Raw genomic sequence first — 25631 nt, forward strand, 5'->3', positions numbered from 1 at the left:
GTGTAGTTTTTCAATAATAGTACAAAACAGTATTTGCTGTGGCAGAAGGAAAGAATGATTATTATTCTATTTACTTCAAAACTCACCACCAGAATTAGGTGATTTTCTGGAAAATTGTAGGTGAACAGGAATCAGAGCAGGCTGTAGCAACTTTACTAGATGTTGCCAGTTAGAAGAACTGAGACTAAAGTAAAATCTGAGTAAAAACAAAGTTCAGTTATTTGAATTTCTGCTTTTTCCTTGCCTGAAACTCTTCGGTTTTATTTTTGACAGATTTTATTAGCATTGACAAGGCAGGATCTATGGCTTTCTTAGCAACTTCTTTCTTTGCTGTCTTGTTCTCCTGCTCCTTGCTTGCCTCCTTAAGATCTTGCTCCTTTTCTTCTCTTCGGCGAGCTTTCTCTTCCAAGATCTTTTCTACTGCTTTTGTCTTCTTGAAATTTGGATCTGAAGGATCCAAATTAAACAGGGGAGAAGTAAACATGGCTTGGAATCTTGTATCAGCAACATTTACCTGAAGGCAGAAAAGGAGTACTTATTTTAGGTAAACTTTACCCACCATAGCAAACCTTTTAAGCACAATAAAATATGAGCTGCTTAAAAAGTCATAACTCAGGAGATTGTTCACCACTCCTGGAACTGCTCCAGTCACAAAATCCCAGTGAGTGCGAGGTAGAGAGCCAGAAGATACTATTGGTAAAAAGGACAAGTAAATGCTTGTACAAATCCTGTACATGCCTCTATCATCAGACCAAGGAAAGGTTTGTTGCTGAGAACTGACTGAGACAAAAGAAGCAGCGGGTAACAATCAGAACAAACATACCAATGAGTATTTTAGGCAATGAGTTGTACGGCTTGTATCAATAAGTGTCTTGTTATCTTACATAGAGTTTGAATCTGTTCCCCTTCAACCTTGTATCAGAATATTTCTTGCATTTGAAAACAGCCTGTAACTCCCTAAAAAGGTAGATCTAGTTATTCTCCTTCCGATAGAGTAAGGGAGGAGAAGGATATGAAACCACCAAATTTGTCCTGAAAATAATTAACAAATGTTCTAGCTGAGCCTCAAGATCAAGAGTACACAATTACCTGGAAGTCATCTTCTAGTAATTCTTTCTTTTTCATTAAAAGTTTCTTTTTCCTCTTGCTCAAATTCTGTTGTTCTACAATCTTTTTATAATTAAAATGTCTTCTGGCGTCATCCTCATCATCCATCATAAGCAGGGCCATTTCAGCCTGTTACAAAATAAGAAAGTCCATGTACACAATGAAATTAAGTTTTCTATGAAAAATACAGCATCTTGTTAATTAAGTCTATGTGTCTACATACATACAAATGAGTTGAAAGAGGGTTGTCAGAGCAGTATTATTTCATCCATAACAACATTCTTTTAACATTTTGAAGTGGGAGTATTACGTACAACAGTTGATTTTCTTTTTATTAGACATAAAATAAATGCAAATACTCTCATTCAACTTTCAAACATACTAACAATCTAATCTTAAAATTGTACACTATAACTTAGAAATCACGAACAGGTACAATTTTATATTGCGATTTATATAGCAAAATAAAAATTAACATATATGAATTTAATAAATTTATTTAGTTAACTTGTTCTGAGAAAGAACAAAAAGCAAACATGCAATAACAAACAATTCGTCAAGGTTAAAAGTCTACGGGAGAAGGTCTGAACACACAAATGTTTCACACAATGCTGATGTTAAAAGTAAATGTTCAGCACCACCCAAGAGACAGACTGGGATAGCTTTAAAGCTGGAGAGACTATCAGCTCAACCAGTACGGCTTTTGTGCCCTTACATTTCAGTGTTACCCAACTCTGTTGAGCTGTGTTCAACTATAATCTTCCAGAACGTTATCTTAAAACATCAAAGCATGGACCATCTACCATTCTTCTTGGATAGTTTTTGTTCCAAAAGCTTTCACTATTAAAATTATACAGTTTTCTTCTATTGCTGTCCTATGGAATTCAGTAGTTCCACTCACAAACATGTAACAGAAATATCTGCACCATTCAGGCAATGCAACATCTGTAATTCTTAACACTTTAAACCACTTCACCTTCTGTTTTTCAACTTCATCGTCATCTTCTGAGGTACTTTCAACCGATTCTGGCTTCTTCTTTAAACCTACGTGCAAATATAGGACATGCACACATTTATTCAAGCTTATGCATGAGAGCATAATTTACCTATGAATAGAACCTCTAAGTGTATCTCATTTTCTTGTAATCAATACTTAATGTCAGATGTGGAAAAAGGCTGAAAAGTGAAAAAAAAAAAACCCCAAACAAACCAGCTAGACTTAAAGCAATAAACATCTGCTGAATATTTGTCTAATTTAAGAAGGCAGCAATATTCAAACAAGTCAACAAAAAAGAACAGTTAGAAAAAATTGTTTTACTGTATTTTTCATAGGGCAGTAGAGAGAAGTATCACAACAGCACAAGCAATCATATGACATTACTCCACTCCCAGGGTGTTTTAAAAAGAAATTAGTTTATATACTCATAAATGTCATTGAAGTGTCCTGCAGTTCTGAAATTGTTCATTCTTTCTACTTCAGTAGACAACGTAGTACATACTTTAGAATAAAAAGCAAATGTGCATCTCTTCTCTGTATCTAGAACACAAGTCTACTAGCTGAAAAAGACTTCATTGGAAGAAAGGAAAGGGGGGGGGGGGGAAAGAAAAGAAAAAGACAAACAGTTTCTGTAAACTGCTTTTATAAAATTGACATGCAAGGCTAAAAGACCATGTTGTGCTGTTAGCTGTGCTAGCTCAAAAAGCCCTTGCAAAAAAGACTTGAAGAGAATCAGGAATGAAAATATTATTGACTCTGTTCAGACCAAATGGAATATTCTTCTGATGAAGCTTTCTTACTCTCTTAGAATTTACTTTAGATACACAGTGCTGATTAGACAGCTAAAGAATAGTAACAGCATAAGACATTAGTCAAACATAAATTTTAATGAAAACAGACCCGATTTTATAAATCCTACGAAATCAAATTATTCTCTTTGGAATGCTTGTAGACCTCGATCAAGAAGGAGCAGGAAAAGCAGAAGGTTTCCTGACCTGAACCACACACTCTGACCTTTGAGCTTGGAATTACGTTCCCAGGCAATTTATTACAGCCCACTGGGGGTACTCTTAAGGAAGATATTTGGCTCCAGTTTGTTAAGCCAGATTTGTAGTCAGACTAGAAATACGAACATGCCAGAAAAATGTCAGGCTACATCACTAAGTACGCTCTGGAACAGGACACATTCCTTGAAGAACATTTTTTTCTCCTTTGACTATTCTCTTGACTATTTCTAAATGGTTTCCAAGCTGGAAATGGATTTCTAGAAGAAACAAACCACCACCACCAAAAAATAAACTATCCAGATGCGCAGTGTCATCAGTTCAAGAACTAAACTGTTGATTTAGTGGTTTCAGAAAATGTGCAGGAAAATCAGATTCAGATATAATATTGTTACCTAAACTGCACAATTTACGCCTATGTGTAGAAGGGAGAAATAAATGTCTCATGTAAGAATTCAACAACTACAAAATCTTTTGTATCTTCCCAGAACTGGCTAAACTACAGAAAAGTAAACAAGGGCACAGAGATACAAATTGAAGAGAGTTGCTCCAGAAGTTCAATCAGTAAATCTCTTAGCCTTTCCACCTATCCCCAAAAGAACAGCTCCTCAAGTCATCTTCCCTCATCTTTCACTGTATGTAGAATCACAGAAGCGAAGATAGCTCACCTTCATCCCTCAGAGACTTCTGCTGCTGCAGATGGAGGTGAACCAGGCGCTAGGACCAAACTATTTATGTCTTACTATGACCCTACGCAGCTAAAACCAGCCTGGTACCCAAAATCCCTCTGAGCACTAAAAACCTTGTATCATGCTGAAAAGAATTTGGTTTCATAATTGACAAATACATAGTTTTCTCTTTCTCCTGATGTACTCCCTGTCCCCACCTGCATTCAGGAAGTCCCCCCCATCTTTTGCACACCTATGATAAGAATCCTCCCCAACTGATTCCAAACCCTTAGATTTTACCTACCACCTAATCCCTACTGCCAACTTTTAATCAGATTTGGTCCACCCTACAGCAGCAGATACTTCTCTTCAATGCTATGCAAAACGGATAGCTCTCACCAGCCGGTGAGAAAAGCTTCTAGTCTCTGCTGCAATCCCCCCTCAAGTTGCTGTTTGGCTCCTTCTCAGTTCAAGAATTTAGTCTGCAATATTCATTCGCACATCAACAACTTTCCAGTGCTAACAGTAAAAGCTAATTGTAATTTTGAGACTTCAAATACAGAGATTGACCCAAGACCAAAAACTCCTCTCACAAGATCTCTCCTCTGTCTTACTCAGAAGCTTGAAAGTCATTCTCAAAAGCCTTGCAAAGCCATACAGTAAATGAATCACCAATACAGCTAAAACCTTTCTCTTCCAAGTACAGTTTCTACAACTATAGTCAGATTTTGCTGTTATACTGCTACCCCGCAGCATTAAAAAGCCATCAGTTCCTACGTATATCATAAATTAGATCACAAGGTAGCATGTAAATGGTTTGGAACCTATAGGAGTTGTGATAGTGTGTAAAGACATGTAGCCCTTTTCCTCAAAGAAGGATCAATAGAAACTGAATTTAATAGTCCAAAGTGTTATGAAACTATTCAGTGATCTCCAAAAGCAGGACATTGCTCTCACATTAATAAGCAATTACACGATTCAGCTATTAACCTTTCAACAGGTTAAGCTACAAAAGTAATTCTGTCCTATGTTCTGACATAATTCTGACCTGGAGTACTGCGTCCAGTTCTGGAGCCCCCAACATAAGAAAGACATGGACCAGTTAGAACAAGTCCAGAGAAGGGCCACCAGGATGATCCGAGGGCTGGAGCACCTCTCCTATGAGGACAGGCTGAGAGAGTTGGGGCTGTTCAGCCTGGAGAAGAGAAGGCTCCAGGGAGACCTTACAGCGGCCTCCCAGTACCTGAAGGGGCTACAAGAAAGCTGGGGAGGGACTTTTCATAAGGGCAACTAATGACAAGACAAGGGGAAATGGGTTTAAACTGAAAGAGGGGAGGTTTAGATTAGATATTAGGAAGAAGTTCTTCACTGTGAGGGTGGTCAGACACTGGAACAGGTTGCCCAGAGAAGCTGTGGATGCTCCTCCCTGGAAGTGTTCAAGGCCAGGTTGGATGAGGCTTTGAGCAACCTGGTCTAGTGGAAGGTGTCCCTGCTGATGGCAGGGGGATTGGAACTGGATGATCTTTAAGGTCCCTTCCAATCCAAACCATTATATGATTCTGTGTGAACCTTTTCTGAGACCCCATAGAAACAGATGCAGTAAAACTGAAGTTGGCCAAGCCAAATGAAAGATAGACAACATTTTTTGAAATTACATAAAATCAAAGCGACAAATGATTTTTTTTTTCTTGACAATATCAAACTAAAATCAAGCTTCTGAAATGCAACATCAAGGCTCATATATATATGCAGCATTTTACATTTTAGCCCATGGTACTACTGAAAAACCACATAGAAATTATGCACTTACAAAAACTTTGTGCAAAGCAAGGGCTGTTATGAATTTCAGGAGTGCTAATTTGCACACACCTGTACCCTGCACAGACACGCTTTGAGTACAGTAGGCACAAAGAATTTGCTTTGCCTTGCTTCTCTCATGATGAAGCATCCACAGTGTAAGAATCACCGCCTGCTTTACAGTTATCAGGAACAAAGACAAACCTGATGAATATTCGCTTGAGTAGCCTTTCCATAATTTCCACTTTTCTTTCCACAGCACTCAATTTTGTTAGTCTCTTCGGCTATCAGCTCCTTATACTCTTGCTTCCCTTCAATTGCCTCAGTTTGTCAAAAACAAACTTACACAAGACCCATACACATTACAGTCAACCAGCAAATCCAGCATGGGAGCCAATACACCACTGCAAAACCCTAACAGCACTACTGCACCCTCACGGGTACACCTGAGTCTGCAAACGTATCCTGTCATATGCTTTTTCAGCATAATCTAAGATCATCTGACAGTCAGTGTAAGGGAGAAATTTCAGTCTTTCAGGAGAACTGTGGAAGGCTTATGAAAAATTACAATCATTCAAGTTACTGCTGCCTGTACCCTGGATACAAAGTTGGCAGAGTTACAGCCTAGTTCCAAGAAGATTGCAACCCATTTTCCCCAACTGGATAAGCTAGCTGTGCTTAAAAACAACCCCAGCTATGAAACAGAGGCTGTGTCAGGGTAAATGTGGTGAAAGCCAAAGTTGTGCTATGTAATTATCGTTAAAATGTCCACTGGCTTTCAGCCAACCACTCTACTCTCCCTTTAAAACTTCTCCAGGGCTAGCCACATTCAATTTTCCTCCTCTTTCTCAGTGACTTATCAGTAAATCTTGCAGACAATAGCTTCACTTTGTTAACCTTTATGTCCATTTTATGTCCTCAAAGACTCCATGCACTCTAAAAGCCCGTCGTCTGTATCATGAAGGTTTAAGAACCTGCAGATCCTTCTCTGCTGTGCCCCTCCATGACACAAAGAATTTCTTACATAACGCAGGAGAAAACATTTTTTTCAGAGATTTCACATAGAACGTTGAAACATCAAATATTAGTATGACAGTACCTACATCACCTTCCTAGTAAGGGGGAAAAGAAAAAAAAAAGGAGTAGAAGGAATGGCATCTTTACAATAAGTCCTGAAATAACATATACACAACTTACCAGCAAAGTATGGCAGAAAACAGCATTCCATGACACCTTAAATTGTGGTATTTTCTATAAAACATGGACAGAACTCACCCTACTGTTCTGTACTTCAGACTATTAAGACATAAGCACATTAAAGAAAAAGAAGTCCAGGTTTTGCTTTTTAATTATTTACTTTCTCCTAATATAAACTTACAGGCTGGTCTCAAAAGTAATTTACTCTTTTTAAATGGAACTTGGATCTGCACTTTCATGCTCAAAAAAAAAAAAAAAAAAACCAAAACAACAGACTGCTGATATTTGTAAATCTGCTGCTATCTTCTTTTTCTTTGTTTTCTCATGACTTTTTTTTTCTGTCATTTTTTTTTTCTTCTTTTAATATACAATAGTGTGAGCCACCCTTAGGTTTTGGCTCCCAAAAGCATGGAAAGCCAGGAAACTCATACTTATTGCTTATCCCTACCTTAAAATTTTAACCAGCAAAATCATACTCCAAATAAATTTGCTGTTACCGCAGCAAAAGCTAACTTAAACATCAGACTAAAACATCTGCAAAAAAGCTATCCTAAAAATCTAAACTGGAGAAGTTATTTCCTAAAATATTACATTTCACTACTTGGGTTTCTAGGCGGCCAGAGTACACTAGTAAAAACATGTATCAGACTAAGAGAAAATTAATTTATTCTTAAAGACAACTTTGTTTATGATGCAGAACCATGTGACATTTATGTAATTGACCCAAACTTCAAAGAAACCCATACATATCTGTCTCCTCCTATATAAAAAGGAACAGGCTTCGAAGGCAATGAAGTTCTTTTCTCTGGAATATCTATGGGAGCAGATGGTCAGCTTGTTTCTAACAGCCATCCCCAGAAACTGGCTAAATAACGGCATCTGATGAAAGCTAAGAGAACAATGTTCCCCGCTGTTCCACAAACCACAATATGTGTTATTTTACAAGAACAGTACCTGCAATTTTAGCCAAATTACATCTACTTTATTTCATTCTGAACATGCTACCTCTGCATTTATTCTCGCCCAACTTTGTTTCTAAAGCTGACTATTTAAAGAAAGGACAAATCTATTTCAGAAGTCACCTGTCTTGACCCACCTGTTTTCTCAAGTTCTTCAGCGAAATATGGGTCATTGAGATCAACATCAGGTGGAAGTTCATCTTCACTCTGTTCTCTCTCAGCAGTAGCCTGTAACAAAGTGCAAACATTATTTCAAGCAACATACAAATTACTAGTTACCTTTCACTGGAATTAGATGTTCCTTCTGTTAGTAACTTCGAAGGTAAAAACTGAAATACTGAACACTGAACATCATAAAACTAGAATACACTAAAAATTGCTAGTAAAGACAAATCAACCATTTAAAATGTTTCACAGATTGAAAGATTTTTTTAATTTACACAGAATTTTTTGTGTATCTAAAGAAGGGCTGTTTATATACTCCAAGGATCTTTATTAGATGTACCCACAAACTGTGATGCATTAGCTACCCATACCACCAAGTTAGAGAATCACAGCATTGTCATGTCCTTACTTTATGTTCCACAAAAACTCTACTTGGGGAAAAACTTGAGCAATGAGCTTCATTTTGTGCTCTGAAATTCAAAAAGACTGAGTTCAGGTTTAGAAGATCAAATGTTATTACTGGATGTATTGTGTCATACCCTTTGCCCCTTAACTTTATTTATCAGGCTGAATAAGAATATTATGCTAGCAAAAGTTGCTCTACTACCTAACAGTGCCTACCTACTCTATTCAGAACACTCATTTTCTGTAAGGTTACTCATCAAATGCCAGTTAAAACTAACTGCAATACCCAGTGTAACTCAGGTTCCAGAGATTACACTTAAAAACATTATTCTGCAACATGAATTGTATTCAGAGTAATTAAAAAATTTAGGGAAGCTAGATTCTGTTTACCATATGATTTTTTTTTCCTAGCATATGCACAAACATTTCATTTATCTGCCTATTTCTGCATGTTACTGCCGCTCCACAATTGCTTTCTGAGTGTAGAAAGATGAAGCAACAGCAATTTAGACATTACTATAGGACTATTTTGTTATTCATACACAGAACTAGTTATCAAATTTGCTCTCGCAATCTGAAGTTTGAATAGTTCTTCCTGGCTATTATATCTTTGCCGTTAACAGCTTTGGGAAACAAGTCTATTATTTTAGGCCAAAAATTTCCAAAACTACAGTTATCATGATCATAACAACTTTGAACTGCTATGTATACTGTAGCAAAAACACCATTCCTAATGCATTCACAGAATCATTCAAAAATATAAATTAAAATCCAACTGTTATTATGACTCATTTCTCTTTAAAGCAACACAAGTAGATAAACAAAATTTTATTTAAGCATATTATCTATGTTCACTAGTACCCTGAACAACATTTTTCTCTGTACGTTTGATGAGGCACTCTCAGTCTTTCCAAACAAGTGACCACTGCACATTCACACCTTAAAAGAGTACTGGAAGCTACAGAATTTTTTATTTAGTTTATCCAAAACAAACAATACCAGCAACTTAAGAAAACAAACAAACAACTGCCAGCAAAGTGGCAAATGCAAACATTACCTTTCTCTTTTTTTTAAGAATTCTTTTTTCTTTCTTCTTTTCTAGGTATTTTTGCCATGGAGTTAGGTTATCCTTTCCTTCCAACCTGTTTTTGACCATTTCTTCAGCAGTTTCTTTGAGGCCTAGAACACAACACAGTAATTAAAAAAAAATGAGATTACTTTGAACTTTTTTTTTTTTTTTAAAATCAACTGTTTTCTCCTTTGTAACGGAATCATCTAGTTTTTCTTTAACAACTCTGTGAAAACAATGTAAATATTGCTTAAAACATTGTCTTGAAAAATAAGTTCAATTTACAGGATGTCTTTTTCCAAATAAAACATTTCTTCAGTAATAAATTGTACAAGAGTCAGAAGAGGAGCTTGCTTTTGTGCTATCTGATTCCCAACATGCTTGCTATCCCTCAGAAAAGTCTCCTCTTCAGACATGAGACAGTCTATAGATGTCACTTTTTAACGATGAGAGTGACACAATCAAAATAAAAACAACAGGTGTATACAGATTGTATTTAATGTACCTTACCACCATTAGTTAAGATTAACAAAAACACCACGAATACAGCCCAGCCAATTCCCATTTTTTGTGCACGGCAAAACAAAGTACAAAAGATGAAGTGAGTTGGCGATTCTGAAATGTTAAATCACTATCAGAACATAGGGTCCTCTCACAGCTGGCTTGAACCATTATTTAAAAATAATGAATGAACCATTTATTGAAATTAAATTGAATTGAATTGAACCATTTATTAAAAATAAATCTGCAGATAGAAAGCACATAAAAATGTAAATAAATGCAAATAAAAAACTCAAATAGTTTCTTGCATTATGTATTAATGTCATAGCACGACATGCATTAAGTTAAACTAGACAAGTTATTTTCAAGTCATTTAGCCTTCTAAAGCTACTTAGTAAAGTTACAGTGTGCTTTAACAACAGAAAATTATCTAAAATTAAAAAAAACACTACACTCGTGGTATGATAGTAAACCTAGATTCAGATTCAATGCTTAAGGTAAAGAACTTATTTATTTTAAAACAAAAAAGTATTTGTTAACAAGAAGCGGAGATGAAGGGTATAGACTGCTTGAAACATATCAGCCTCTCAAAGAAATAAAAAAATAAAATTTGAAAGAATATTTTGTGTTATCACTGAGTAGCAGTTCAAACTGTAATAATTCAAGATCAAAAGGGAAGCAGCAAAAGAAATAAACCACCCTCTTATTTGGTTATCCTCACCAAGTTACCAAAAGTCAATTTTGTATTTAGCAGCCACATGACCTGAAAGATCAAAGGCAGAGAGTACTCTTCTCTCACTAGATTCGGTGAGGAACTGTTAACTATTAGACCATTAACTCAGATCTGCATCTTTTCCATAACCTTTTGTTACAGGTATGGTGTAAAAGAATCACTTTTTGTCTCTCTTGACTTGTCAACAGTTGGGAAAGGTGGAGACATCCTTTGCTGAAGGAAGTCTCCTCTTTATTTCCAGAGCATGACAGTTTTCAGAGGGTTCTATAAAAGTAAGCCCTACAGAAGTGCAACATAGCTGGCTCTAAATAATTCTAGCATAACAGGACCAGACAGCATGCTTGGATGTGTTAATTAGGTTTACATTAAATTCCATGATTTAGCAGATACTGCCACTGTGTCAAAGCCTAACACTTGAAGCTGCATGCACAAGCACGTCCTAATCTTTAATTAGTGCTCTTGTAAACATGCATTCTGGTAGTTTCTCATCACATGATCACATTTTAACTTTTCCAAAGGATCTTAACTGTTTAATCAATAGATCATGAACACATAGCTACTCAGTATTTTGTGTTACTCTTCCACATACAGCTAAGTTAGGAAACATAATGGTGTATAGCAAAGTTACCAAACATAACTGAACACTACTCTAGAAACAGAAGGGAGTTTTCCCTAACACGTATCATTGCAGTATGCAAAGGTGCAAGAACATCACTTTAAGAAAGAATCCATTAAATAACTGGAACATCCTCATTTTACATCTAGAATATTTAAATCTAGAATAAGCACTGAATTTAAAAGCAATCTTATTTTTTTAGTGAAAAACTCCTCACATTTCAGGAATGCTTTTTCAAAAGTCTTTACATCACACAGCACTTCTGTGTTATGAGGACAACTATTGACTTCAGATGCAGCTTATACACTTTCAGCCCCTTTTTCACAAGACAGGCACTTGCAAAAACAAAACTTCATGATGTAAAGAGATTAAATTACTTACCTTGCAACACACTGGAGCAAAATTCAGTGGGAGAAAGAGAATCCACTTCCCTGACAGGAGGTAACAGCCTGAGCAACAAAGTGTCTTTCTCCTACCTGCAATTCCTTGCTTCATTCACTACATACTATTTTTTTTTAACTTCTGTAACAAATGAGTCAGATATCCTACAGTGAACATCCTCTTTTAGGACATCAAGAGCATGTAGGAATCGTGTTTCTGTTTCTCCCTTCAAGTCTCTTCCCCAATTCTACTTGTTCTAATTGTCTCTCTTCAGCATCCCCTTCTTACCATCCCAGTCCAGCCCTCACCTAACCAAACCCTCCCGCCCCTCATACCAGATTTATTGCTTGGAAAGAATACATGGACAACTCCAGATGTCCTTGACTAGAACCCATTCTTTCTCCCAACTCCCAGGTTTCTCATTTGGCCAGTCCCTGCTCCTCATCATTCTTTCCAGCTCTCCTCAGTAACAAGGAACTGAAAACAAGAGTTCATAATGGAAAATAAAAAAAAAAGGGCAGCCTTCATGGACAGGTCTACCTGTCCTCAGAAAAGCAGGCAGAACATTTTTCTGAAAAACTGCAAACACCAATTCTTGTTCTTGTGCTTGTCTACACTCCAAAAATAATTCAAAGGCTGGAGAGCTGGTTACAACATGTCTGAAACACAAAGCATGGACAAGATCTAAAATCATATTAAACCATGCCATATAGGAAGAAAAGAGGGGAGCAAAAAAAAAAAAAAAAAAAAAAAAGATAAAACATCCTTCTACTATCCTGGAAAGAAGCCAGAATTAACAGTAAGTGGCAAACTGTTACTGCCACAGAAACTGGGTACTAAGCCAGCAAACAAATGCAGAGACATGATTAAGGAAGGATATTGTATAGGTTCACTGAAAACGTGCCACTAAGAAACCCTCTCGTACAACAAGTACAAATATTTAGTTATTTCCAACTGTACACCTCTTCATCTCCAAAGCCAATGAAAGCAGAGTCATCAGCTTCCCAGAAACTGAACTGCTACTCCTTTGGATATTGTTTTGCAGTATTTTTATGGGAAAAAAAATTACTGGTTGGGTATCAACCTTGCAGATTCTCTCTAAAGAGAGTAAATACTGGATTCAAAAATATATGTCGCATCTCCAGAAAAAGAGAGACCCAAAATCTCAAAGGAGGTTACAAGATTTCTGATTTATTTGCCTGGAAAATGGAATTATTTGATCCATCTGGCAGAGAAGGACTTGGAGGAAAATACAGTCCTTTCTTGTGGTATTTGGCAGTCTCATGAAATGCATTAGAGTTTCTCCACAGATTAGAATGGCTTAGAAACTACTGTCCAGACCACTTCCCGAGAATAAGAGTGTATTTAAGTGGTCAAAAGGCTTTTGATTGCAGAAGGGGAAAGGAATTGTCTACTTTAGGTAGAATTATTAACTGGCCATAGAAAAGGCTAATTTATCCACTTATCTATACCAATTTTTTTAGAATACATGAATCACACTAGTCGCATTTAATCTTCACAAATAAGGGCCAAGAGAAGAGGGGAAAAAAGATAATCTATATTAGCATATAACCAAATCATACCTCAGCTAAAGGATTAAAAGTGTGGTAAATACTATAAAAAGCCTAAGTATATTGCTTCTCAAACTGGTGGGAGAGTGAGGGAGGGTGGGCAGGCCAGAATTTTTACTTCTTTAAACACTTAGTTTTGAGAAGTTTTGGAAGTTTTAACAGCTTGCAACAGTCACAATTAGAAACTAGAACTATTTCTCTGTTCTCTGGAAACCTAAAGGAATAAGTTTATCTTGCATGTAATGCCAAAAAAAACACCAAACCTGAACACTTCGTTGCAAACAGCTGAAAGGAATAGCAGACAACATTCTGATAACATTAGAATTTGTCACCCCAGGAGATAAGACATCTTAAGTCAAGACAGTTTTCCTGACATAGTAAAACTGCTTGGAAAAAACACCCACCACACTTGGCAGCTAAGATGTCAGGTGTGAAGAACTACAAGTGCTGAGCACACACTGCTTCATGCTGCAAGAGGTTAAGACTGCTTCAGTCAGAGGACACGCTGAGCAATGATACAGATTAAGATATATATTCCATATGAGCATTTTTGTGCTCCATGTAATCATAGAATCCCAGACTGGTTTGGGTTGGAAAGGACCTTAAAGCTCATCCAGTTCCAACCCCCCTGCCATCAGCAGGGACACCTTCCACTAGACCAGGTTGCTCAAAGCCTCATCCAGCCTGGCCTTGAACACTTCCAGGGAGGAGCAGCCACAGCTTCTCTGGGCAACCTGTTCCAGTGTCTGACCACCCTCACAGGGAAGAATTTCTTCCTAATATCTAATCTAAACCTCCCCTCTTCCAGTTTGAAGCCATTTCCCCTTGTTCTATCACTACCTGCCTTTAAAAAATCCCTTCCCAGCTTTCTTGTTGGCCCCAATCTGTAACAACATAGAGTGGGGGTTCACTATGCACTTTACAGAGACATGATTGCCTCCTATTCCACTTTCAATGAAAACAGATTTTAAGGTTTCCTTTAAGCTCAGCTAAATATTTACATCTTATTCTTCCCAAAGGGAGAATTTTCAAGTCCAATTAAAAAAAAAAAAAAAAGTATGAAAAGCTGTCTGAATATCATCAAGAAATGCAGTTGTGATCTTGATCTTCTCCCTCTTCACCTCCTAAAGAGAGCTTTGGGAGCTGGATGAGGATGCATCATAATTGTTGCTCAAATCAGATATGATTAAGAAAACAGATGGATGCTTAAATATAACACTGATTTTTGTGCCTAAAAGAAACAGACCAAAGAGAGTTGGAACTACATCTAGTTTATTTTTGCTGGCACTGCGGTTTATTTAAAACTATTATGATTCAAGAATAAATGAATCATTCACAAAGTATGCTTTCTATAGCCGTGTGTAAATATTTGTGCCAAAACTCAAATTTTTAAATTACTTCAAATCTCTGCCTTTCAATTGAAAAGCTTCCTAGATTTAACTGTTCTAACTCTCTTTTTATATTAAACATTTGGGCAGAAAAAAATTTACAATAAGTCAAGCAGATTAAGGCAGAGCTTGATAATAAAAATATTTCAACAGACATAAACTATTTCTGAAGAAAATAAGGAGCCTTAAGAGATTATAACAAAACCTATTTTTGAATTCCCACAATGCTCCAACTGAACATAACTAAATTGTTTTGGAATTTAAATAAGCACATTTGTTCAAGAAAAAATAACATAATAACTAAATTACTTCCCTCTCATAAGAAAGCATAGCCTCAACTGTATATAAATTGCCAGGACTATAAACTACTGTTCAGCATGTGCTGACTATTTCACCTACAGGAAAGCTGGGGAGGGATTTTGACAAGGGCAGGGAGTGATAGGACGAGGGGTGATAACTTCAAACTGGAAGAGGGGAGATTGAGATGCGATCTGAGGAAGAAATTCTTTCCTGTGAGGGTGGTGAGACACTGGCACAGGCTGCCCAGAGAAGCTGTGGATGCTCCTCCCTGGAAGTGTTGAAGGCCAGGTTGGATGAGGCTTTGAGCAACCTGGTCTAGTGGGGGGTGTCCCTGCTGATGGCAGGGGGGGGTGGAACTGGATGAGCTTTAAGGTCCCTTCCAACCCAAACCAGCCTATGATTCTATGACTATGCTCTACCATAAAACTAACTAACTAAAAAAAATTAAAGATCCCCCGTTCAGGTCTGGAGGACTTCCTCTCCAAATGCTGCCTGAAATCAGTAATGACTAGGGTGTTCCCATACATTAGACTCAAAAGCAAAGTTAAGACACTCATCTTCACTTTTAGAACTTTTGTTTTGGACAAAACCATATTCCAGGAGCTGAGAGCTAGTAACAGTCTTGACTGACATCATGGAGGTGAATAGTCTAATGAGCAAAGGCAAGTGAACACTTCTATGATTGCTAAAACCTCTGCTCTTTGATAAAACTCTTTTTCAAGGGTGAGAAATGAGGAAACACTAATATATACTGCAAAAGAAATCGTAATTGCTAAAGTAACATCAAATACTATAACCTACATCGCGCACACATACACATTCAACCTATCATTATATGAACAAATCTGGCCCAGTGCATAGACATCCAACTGACTCTGTCAGACAGTCAGTCATATTTATCAGGATAAGGTTTTTTTCTTTCTTTTGGTTTATTTTTTCCATCCCTCCCTCAAAAGAGGCAAGGATATAGCAAAAGTCCTAGGAGCCCTGCAAGAAGGTGCAGTAAGGAAGGGGTTGGACTAGACGTAATACAGAACAAATCCAGTTTAATAAAGTCAAGTTCAGTCGCAAAGAAACAGGGAGCCCGTGTATTAGCGACTTGGATTACATCTCTACTACAGTTCCTACATGTTAATGTAATTTACTTGCAAGATGCAAGGCACAGTTTTAACAGGCAGAGCCTTTCAGAAAACTTCTTGCACTCCTTGTGCAAGAGAGATTAAAATGATTTTCCTTTAGTCTCCCTCAAAACAATTTTCCATCTCTCCAATGAATGGTTTGCTCCACACTCCTAACTAGGTCACCACATTACATTGCCTACACTTTTTTTAATTTACAGAACTTCATTCATACAATTTGCAAGATTCTTCAGAAGACAGACTGTATAACAAACAAAAAACCCCAGATGTGTTTTCAAACCAACATGAAAAACGGTAGCTTTTCTAACTGTTTAAACAATGCCTGGCCCATCTAAACACAGAATACATTCCTAGCAGCAATTGTTTCAGCTGTGGTTTCCACCTTTAGTCTGAAAGATGGCAACAACAAATCTTTGTAAAAATCTTATAATAGCAACCTGCGTATGAAAACTCATGTGTCTTGAATACTCAGTGACACAATGAATTAGATACTAAGTGAGCAAGTTCAAGAATGCAAATACTGACACACTGTGGACAGATGAAGTAAAACATGTCAATACAGCAGCGTTAGCGAGCGCTTGTCCTATCGTGCATGATATATGCTTTTTCTAAAAAATTTTGGGAGAATTTGTGCCAGAAATTATTGGAATTGTGTATGCATAACTGAAAACACATAACTATTTTTAATGCCAGAGTATACTTTCAAATATAGATCTTCCCGAGAACTAGGAATAAAACTATTCCATTCAGTTCAATTAATGTCAGTAAGTACAGAGCAGAACAAGATTTAAAAAGTGAGCACTTATATTCAACAGAAGTTACCTGAGTGAATTCAGAATAATCTTAGTATAAATCAGTTAATTAGATCTGCATTCCTAGCTGGAATTAACACATCAGTGGTGAGAGGGCTGGATTCTAGTGTGTCTCTGGTCTCAGTATTTAGATTAACAGCACGGTGCTGTGTCCTTACATAGCCTGCAGTCCTACACATACCGAGCCAATACAGCACCTCGCTGCTCCTGAAAAGGTCATGTCACACTTCCCTAGTCTTTGGACTGCATAATTCAACCCTCTGAGCATCCACCAAATGCTTCCATTTGCCTACTGACTCACTAACCCAGTAGAAAAGATGCAGATTTTTAAATTCTCTTCCAGACTAGTTCTGCCATTTTAGCAAATGAAATTAAGCTTGCAAAGAGATGTAACAAGTGCCAGGACTGGTACAAGCAATCACAATGAGCTCTGGGCCAGGATCAAGGAGGAGAGGTCACGGTGAAAACCTTTCCCTTTTTTGGATGTAGTGAGTTGTTAAACAAAATATAAAAATCAGTCTGAATGCCTTTTCATCATAAAGGGAAAAAACCTAGACATTGGTTTTCAGATCTCAGGATGAATTCTGTCAGGATGCTATATGGTAGAGTTACCTTTTTTAATTTCCAGATGAAAATCGGGATGTAACTAAATACAACAAAACGTCCTCCAACTTTTCTTCCTGTAGCTGTCTTTCCCACAGAGCAGTCTCACTGGAAGGTTCTCCCTTCTCTTGTTCCCCCAAATCTTCAGCATTAAGTAAGCAAGATTTCAAAACCATTCTCCTCTAATTTTATGTTTCCAAATCATACTGGGTTTAATTTTGAATAGTGTAGGTATGTCTTATGACTGTACGGCAAACACATTAGTCCTATTGAAGAAAATCTATAAAGTGATGAATGAAAAAGCAAGCACAAAAAACCCTAGTGAAAAATTAAGCTACAAAAAGAAGCTTACAGCTGAGGAACCAGTTCAGTCATATTATTTCTTCTATTTCCCTCACTGTAATCCATCTGGATTTCAATTTATTAAAAGAAAGGTCAGTTTCTACTACTATAAATCCAACACCTGACACTATGTCCCTATTAGCAGACCAATAGTGCATATTCTCCAAGTCAGTAAACAAAAAAATCCCAAAACTTACCTGGAACCCATTTAATCTCCATTCCTATATCCTTTTCTTCCTCTTTTTTCTCTTTTTCTTGGATACTTTGCAAAAGTTCTCTATACTTGGCAATCTGCTCTTCATCATCTTTTTGGCTTTTCCTAGGTTTGTCATCTTCCATTTCATGAACTACATCACCACCTAGAAAGAGAGAGTAAAGCTATCAGAGCCTCAAGAAGGTGATCAGTTGAAGTTAATGTTTAGGAAACACACCTAAGGCACATACATTGTTTCTAAAAAACAATCTAAAATATATTCATCTTTTATTCCCCTAAGGAGTAACCAGTTTTAGAACTCCTCTACTTAGATGAAATAAAAATAGTATCTGAAAAAAAAAAAAAAAAAAAAAAAAATTGTCCAGCAAACTAAATCACTGATTGGACACAGCATCCTGTACTGCATTTTAAAATTATTAGTTTCAGAGTTCCTTACAGCAGTGTAGTACCTAAATCTCAAAAAATAGTTGTGTAAAGTATTTTGAAAAAGAGTGCTACATTTTAACAAATAAACCTTGCAAGATTCTGTAACAAAGATAATTATTCAATGCCTTAATCTTCAGTGACTTGCTGAATTAACAAACGAAGCAAGACTGAAAGGGGTTTTTTCCTTCCCTTTTTTACAAAAACACGTGATTTACAATAAGCTTTTAAACAAATGTTTCAGAGAGCACAGGCTTTAAAGATGCTGCAGCTCCTTGAACTGTAAAAAACTAGGTTTCGGGCAGGCTCCTTCTTTCTTTTTCTCTGGTGTAGCAGGAAAGCTGCACTTCCCACAGTACTGAGTTGCATGGACAGCATAACTGGTGTCGAGAAAGGCAGATCACAGTTGCAAGTTAACACAGCATGACCTCTGGTCTTTGGCTACAACTTAGGTGTGACACTGTTGTTCTCTTCCACATCCCATCACCGCAAGAACCTGATTGTTGGCTCGGAGCAGAAATCTTTACTGCTCAGTTAACTGCACCTGCTTTTCCATTTTCCTCATCAGTAGCTGGGATCTCCTAAGAAGAAAGCATCTGCTCACACAGCAAGCAAAAGGCATTCCGTTTTGAAGACTGAGAAGAAAAATAAGTCATTTTGTTGTTTCTTCTTCCTGGCATCATGTGAAATGAGAAGTAAAGCGATACTGTATGGGAACTGATGAAATTCTTAAGCTAAGAAAGGCTCCCTTGAAACTGAAGCCCCTAAGTAAGGGGCTACCTATTTGTATTTGTGGTGGTGTTTGCTAATTTTCCTAGGAGACATTTAAGTGACAATGCATATTGTCACACTTTCTCATTTAGATAAAACATGCATTTCTTTTGTCAAATGTTCAACATCGCCTTCAAAAAACCCGTAAGAGCCTTTTCATTCTGTAAGCAAATAAAGAACAACTGACAACAGCTGCAAGAAAGCAAAATGAGCTGAATATGTTCTCAAAGTTTGTTCAGAGTTCAAATAACCTTGTCACTAGCTTTCAAGTATCACGCTGCGTTGCACAACATGAGGAACCACTTTCTGATGGATATTAGGCAGTAATGCTTTCTGCCAATAGCTTGTTCAAAGACCTTTTGAACAAAACACAAACAAAACAAAGTTCTGGTGCATTAACAGCTGCACGGCAAGAGAATTAGAATTAAGAGAAAAAAGCTTAACCTGTGAAGGAAAAAAAGGCAAAAGCTGATAAAATTTAGAGTATAAAAGTATATTCTTATTGTTTTCGAAGGACAGTAGGAACAGAATTGCTACAAGAATGAAAAAGAAAAAAGTTAAAATCCTGATATAGGTCAGAAAGGTTCCGATATAATAGTTTGTAGGGGGGTTTGTTTTTTTTTAAAAGCTGTAATTCATCAAAAACTCTTAGTTTAAGAAGATTAACTTGCAATGGCTAAGTAAATGATTCCCCCCCACCTTTTTTTTTTTTTTTTTCCTTTTAAACTCAGCCTTACAAACTAAAGAGAATATAAAAACTATAGCAGACACAACATTTGACAAGAGCTCTGCTGCAAAACTGCATTTCTTTTAAGGTTGGAAAGATAAAATTTCCCCTCATAATGTACTAGTACGGCACACCAGAAAATTCATATACTGATCTGGATGCTGATAGCCACACCACACTAAACATCTCAATTCTACCCAAGGTAGTTACTCAAATTCTGACAGATACAAAAAACCCCTACAGTGCACGTAGACCTGCAGAATGACAAACACAAGCTCTACACTCCAGCATTCAAGAAGCAGGTCTGAGATAGAGATTACTGCACTGTACTACAGCACGATATGAAAAATTAAATGTGTTGACTTCAGTCTTGAGCCAGAAAATAGTGACAAAGGAAACTCTGGGTTTTAACCTCATTTCCCCTACATCCTCGACACTCTCTGAACAAGAACTTGTGCAAATCCCATTAGTTCACCCAAATGATAATAAAAAAAAAAGGAAAAACTTAGAATTCAGGATAATAAAAATTAGCTTATCCAAAGCATATCACAGTCAATGTCTTTTTGGGAGTTATTTTTCAGGGAGAAGACAGATACTGGAAGAAGAGAATGTACAGACAGAAAACAGTAAATGAATCGTAAGCCTTATAGTCTGGCTTTTTCAGACTTCTGCATTTTTTTTTCAGGTCAGGGTAGTCTAACTACTTGAGCAGCCTGCATCAGATGCAGTTTTAAAAATATTTTAGCAATATGCCAAAACTAACCCAACAGAAACATTCTATAAAATCAGATCCTTGTTACTTTTTGAAGCAGCGATAATGTCCGAGTGTCCAAAACAGCTACACAGGAATAAGGGACAGAAGCTAACCCAAATAATATCCTATTCAATGCATTTTATCAACATCCATTGGATGCAGGGACAATATTAAATAACTGTATGTTCTACTTCTGTCACCTTTCACTTCTTAGCCTTCTGTAATAATTCTAGCAAATATAAACACATATGAATACTGTTCATTTCTAAGACAGCAAGAAGGGCCGTAGTGTCACGTGATAAAATATTAAAGATGCATTTAAATTTATATATGTAGGCAGTTAATGCACCAAACAGATTTAAAAATTATAGAAGGATTTAATAAATGGTCTGATTTTATTTAGCTTTATCACTAGAAAGAAGATTAGCATCATTATTAAAAAAAAGTAAAACTCCACCCAGAAAATCCTCCTTCCCAACAGCTCTATTTCCTTTCTCTGCACTTGTGCACCTCTGGCATTGGTGCAGCAGCACAAAACTGAAGATCCAGTGTCTTTGTAGTGTCTGGTACTGGGAGCCCCATTCCACAAAAGACTGTGCCCCCTGCTCAAACTCCTACTGTGGAGAACAGGGCTCTACAGAGTGTTCCCTACAAGCCTGTTGGTGTTCAAGAAGTGTTTGGACAACTCTTAGATACATGGTTTAACTTTCAGGTTGCCCTGTGTGGAGTCAGGGCAAAAATTCCATGATTCTTGTGGATCCCTTCCAATTCAGGATATTCTATGATTATACCATCAGGAACAGCTAATTAAAAATATACTGATAAAAGTATTTTTTTTCTTATAGTCTACTCAGGTATCCTGTGTGGCTGTGCAAAGCAGAACAGCAGAAAAGATGCTGTTCTTGCAAAGATAAAAAAAAAACAGAACAAAAGTTTAGGAATAAAACCCATAATGCTTATTTTGAGGCAACATTTAAAATGCCATACACTAAGTCACTGGTGCTCATAGTCAAAATAGCAATTATGGGCTGGATTTGACGCACACCACAAACGCTTCCTAACTGGAACAAAGGCATCCAAGTAACAGAAAATACAGGAGTAGTAGAGGGCTTTGTGCTGTAAACTACAACATACCAGGTCACTGAAATACCTGACATTACAAAACTGTTGTATAATAGTAATACTAGCACTCATGGCGCACATATTTTAAGTTAAAAAATTCCATAAAAATCAGATTAGAACAGGCCAACAAAATCCTGTTTATAAATAAAACATTTTAGTAAATTAAAAAAATATGAATAAAAGTTCAGGACATCTTCTTCCTTCTTATCACACTCCTACATTTCCATTCAAGCAGCTGACATTGATTTTTCCCATTTGTGCATAGTGCCACATAACTCAGCTGGATGGAATCCTGTCAGATGGAATCCTGGTTTGTATCATACAACTGGATGGACAAAAGGTCAGGAACACATTAAAAATATGGCAACAGAATTCCTCTATTAACTTACTTTTCAAAACATCATTAGAATCTAGACATTTCCAGGTTTAAAATTTATTAGAGTGATAACATCACTTAAGGTCAATTTCTTTTCCTTCCCAGTAACAGAAGTTTACTTTTAAAAATTTCTGAAGTGCTGCTCACTGGTAGATGTTCACTTTCATCACCACCCTATTACAGATGCTATTCTTTACCATCTAGTGGTCTTGTACATAAGAAGATGGAAATGCTTTCTTCTGCATCTGCTGCTCCCAGGTAGATACTTTACTAAGCATTCCTAGAGAAAATAAAGCTCACAGAAGTACAGTTTTTAGGTGCATTTTTATGTAAGATAAGCAACAAGTGGACATTAACCCTGACAAGATATTGCCAACCTGAGTTTGCTGCCAGAAGATTTCCCAACTCTATAACCAGAAAAATCTGTGATGTTCTTTTGCAGTCTCCAAACTCATCTCCGATTGCAACAACCTGCTCTAATGCAGTATAAATCAATTTTAACATCTGTCTGAAAGACCTTAACGACATTTGCTTTGCCTTGTAATTTAGGCTATATATATATATAGTTAATTAAGAGCAGACTGAATTTTAAAGTGAAGACAAGCAAGGTAATTAAGGAACTTACATGTTGGTCCACAATGCACAGAAGATTTACATACCTTATAAAGTTAGCTGACATTTTCTTTTTATGTTCTTAAGAAGTCATGTGAATGAAAAAGCATTTGAAAGATGTTACTACTCCACTCTAAAGTCCCCTTAAATATGTTCTGCTGCTTACTTTTCACCTCACTGTGTAAGACCTCTAGCTTAGAAGTACCAGAAGGACCATAGCACAGCTTTTCTCCACTGCCATTCACGCTCCCCTGGTTACCCAAGAAGATCTACTGCTGGAGTGAAGAACCTTTGTACTATCTACATCTTCCTCAGGACCTTCTAAGGTCTGGAGTGCATTCAATGTTCTGTCTAGGCCACTCCAACAAGCAGAGTCTTAAGACAGCTTCTTCAGTATCTCCTTGCCCTGTGGAGACTTTAGTAAGTGTATAGAGGGCCATGAAGAAGACAAAACACTATATTAACTTATAAATAGATTTCTGCAGTGAGCATTGTACCCAATTCGCTTAGTCATTAACTACTTCACATTTCAAACTAGGACTTCTCCTCCAAAAAGGCAGCACCTCCAGTTCTATTGAAAACAATTTTATCTCAGAAATGAAGATATTAAAGTAGGTATTGTCAAACTTGACAAAGAAATATTAAGGTACCCTGAAAAAAAGGAGAGGGGTAGGAGGAAGAAGGAAAAAAAGAAAACCAAAACCAAAAAAGAGAGAAGAAAATGATTTTACACTCCAAGGCACAAGCTGCTATTCAGAAAGCAGCTATTCAGGGGCTCAATCATTAGGGTAACTCCTAATCACCTACCATTTAGTAATTTCTGATCAGCATTACTCAGACTTCTCCAAAAGGCAGATCTTCATTCAGCGCTAAATGAACAAAATAGCTGCCACATTCTCTAGAGAAATCATTCAAATGTATGATGAAAAGAAACTTTTCTTTAACAGAATTTTCACATCATCAGTATAGAAAATATGCCATGATTTAGATCACCAGTGATCTTGTTACTTGAAATCTCTCAAATTATAATCATTATACCTGGCTTAATCAAACATTAATTACACTAATTATACCAGGTGAAGAGGTTTTGCAGTACAGAAATGAAAATCAGAAAGCTGTTTTAAAGCTGGGGTGATAATACTTCGGTCAAACCCTCACTTCTTCTAAGCTGTAACTCCAAATTCAGCTAACGTACTTTGTCTTTAAAAAGAAGGTAGCAATTTTGGTGTCAGACTAGTCATATTATTCATTTGGAGAATCAGAATCAGGTTTGCATAATGAATCTCAATTGTAGCTTTAGAGATACCATTTTAAAAACTCATTCATGTGTTTCCTTATCATGTGTAAAGAACACTGGAAAAGTGTATTTAACTCAAAAAAAAGAAATAAAGAAAAAAGCAATGTCAAGTCCCAGTAAATTTAAAGAACTCTACAGCTTCTACGTTAACATGCTAACTCAAAGACTTAGGAGTCTCCTAAAAAAATTCTTTAGCATCTGTCAAGTGTTGTGTCATCAATCCATTTATTTCCTAACTGAAAAGAGTGAATAAAAAATACCAATGTCCTCATCACCAATTTCCCTCCACCTCTAGGTCACACACATAAAAAGTAAGTATTTGCCACTTTTGGAGACGTTTAGCTCTGGAGGAAAGGTAGGTTATTTTCATAGCAGAACCTGACCACAGCTTTTATACAATGAGTATAATATTGTCCCTGTAAAAAACGACATTCAAAGCATTTTCTAAAGATACGGAATTTACATATTGAAATAACTTGTGTTTGAAACACTGCAGCTAATGACTTCGTGGACAACATTTACAAATGTAAGTACCTTGCTGCTGCTCTTCCTCTTCTTCACTAGACGAAGCCAAATAAGCTTGAAAATCCATGTCAAGAAGTTCATCTTTTTTAAAAGTTCTGCTGAGTGACATTACTCGTTCATGATCCGTCTCATCCCATGTGATATCTACCTTAAAAATAAGAATGCCACTTGTAGAAGCTGAAAGACTAAAATTAAACGTTATAACTCTGTCTTTTTAGGGAAAATTATACTTTCAATTCAAGAAGTAACTTAAACCTGTTACTGACGTCATCTACAACAGTTAGCTATAATAAACATTTCATAAAATAATTTTTTTCACATCTTTTTGCAATTTGTTCTACAATGAGTTTCAAGGAGTTTTAACTACATGAAAGAATCTAAGACGTCTCCCCATGCACTGAAGGGTTCTGTAACAGCAGGTTACACAACATGAAGCCTCTGTAAGCCAAATTTCCTTTGTGGCAGCAGATATTGGTGTTGAAGCAGCCACCAACTCCTCTCCTTTCCTCTTCCAGCAGCTGTTCACTCCTGGAATCATGCACGGATTGCAATGGGTTCAATGAAAGTGTTTGCGCAACTGCACCCTGAACTGGAAGGTGAAACAGATCTGACTGAAAAATGATCCAGTGGAAATTAGTTATTTATCAACTAATCACTTCTCCAATCCAGTTCGTTTCATGGCCAGATGGAAGTTTTGGTTGCCACGTAAGACAAAACAGGAATGAAAAGCCACAAGGAGGGGAAGCAACTGCTTAAGCCTGGCACTGCCACCAAAAAGGCTCTTGTTGAGCTACACACAAATACCCATTTTATGCAAATTAGAAGATTTAACTGTGAATAACAAAGTAATCCCATGTGCAACTTCTAACAGAGGTATAATGAGGTCAAAATGTAGTATTTAATTTGTAACAAAGAAGGCAAATATCTTTTAAAATGCAAACGCAAGCTTATTTATGAGGTTGCAGCTTGGGGCTCTGTAACTGTATTGGGTTTATGTGGCAAGGTTTTGGTAGTGGGGGTGTGGGGCATAGGGGTGGCTCTGTGAGAAGCTGCCAG

At 36.9% G+C, this 25631-nt stretch overlaps 1 protein-coding gene across 1 annotated transcript; it reads right to left on the bottom strand.

Moving 5' to 3' along the window:
• On the bottom strand, positions 1-24720 carry LOC104520200 (ESF1 homolog). The gene is made up of 7 exons (XM_010170451.1): positions 24585-24720; positions 17952-18113; positions 9357-9478; positions 7867-7957; positions 2084-2151; positions 1090-1236; positions 1-514 (listed from the first exon to the last, which is right to left on the bottom strand). Exons 1-7 carry the CDS (start codon positions 24682-24684, stop codon positions 218-220), a joined length of 987 nt encoding a protein of 328 aa, XP_010168753.1. The 5' UTR covers positions 24685-24720; the 3' UTR covers positions 1-217.
• Positions 24721-25631: the final 911 nt, after the last annotated feature.

The sequence above is a fragment of the Antrostomus carolinensis genome, unplaced genomic scaffold (assembly GCF_000700745.2).
Source record: "Antrostomus carolinensis isolate BGI_N321 unplaced genomic scaffold, ASM70074v2 scaffold24816, whole genome shotgun sequence".
Taxonomy (NCBI): Eukaryota; Metazoa; Chordata; class Aves; order Caprimulgiformes; family Caprimulgidae; genus Antrostomus; species Antrostomus carolinensis.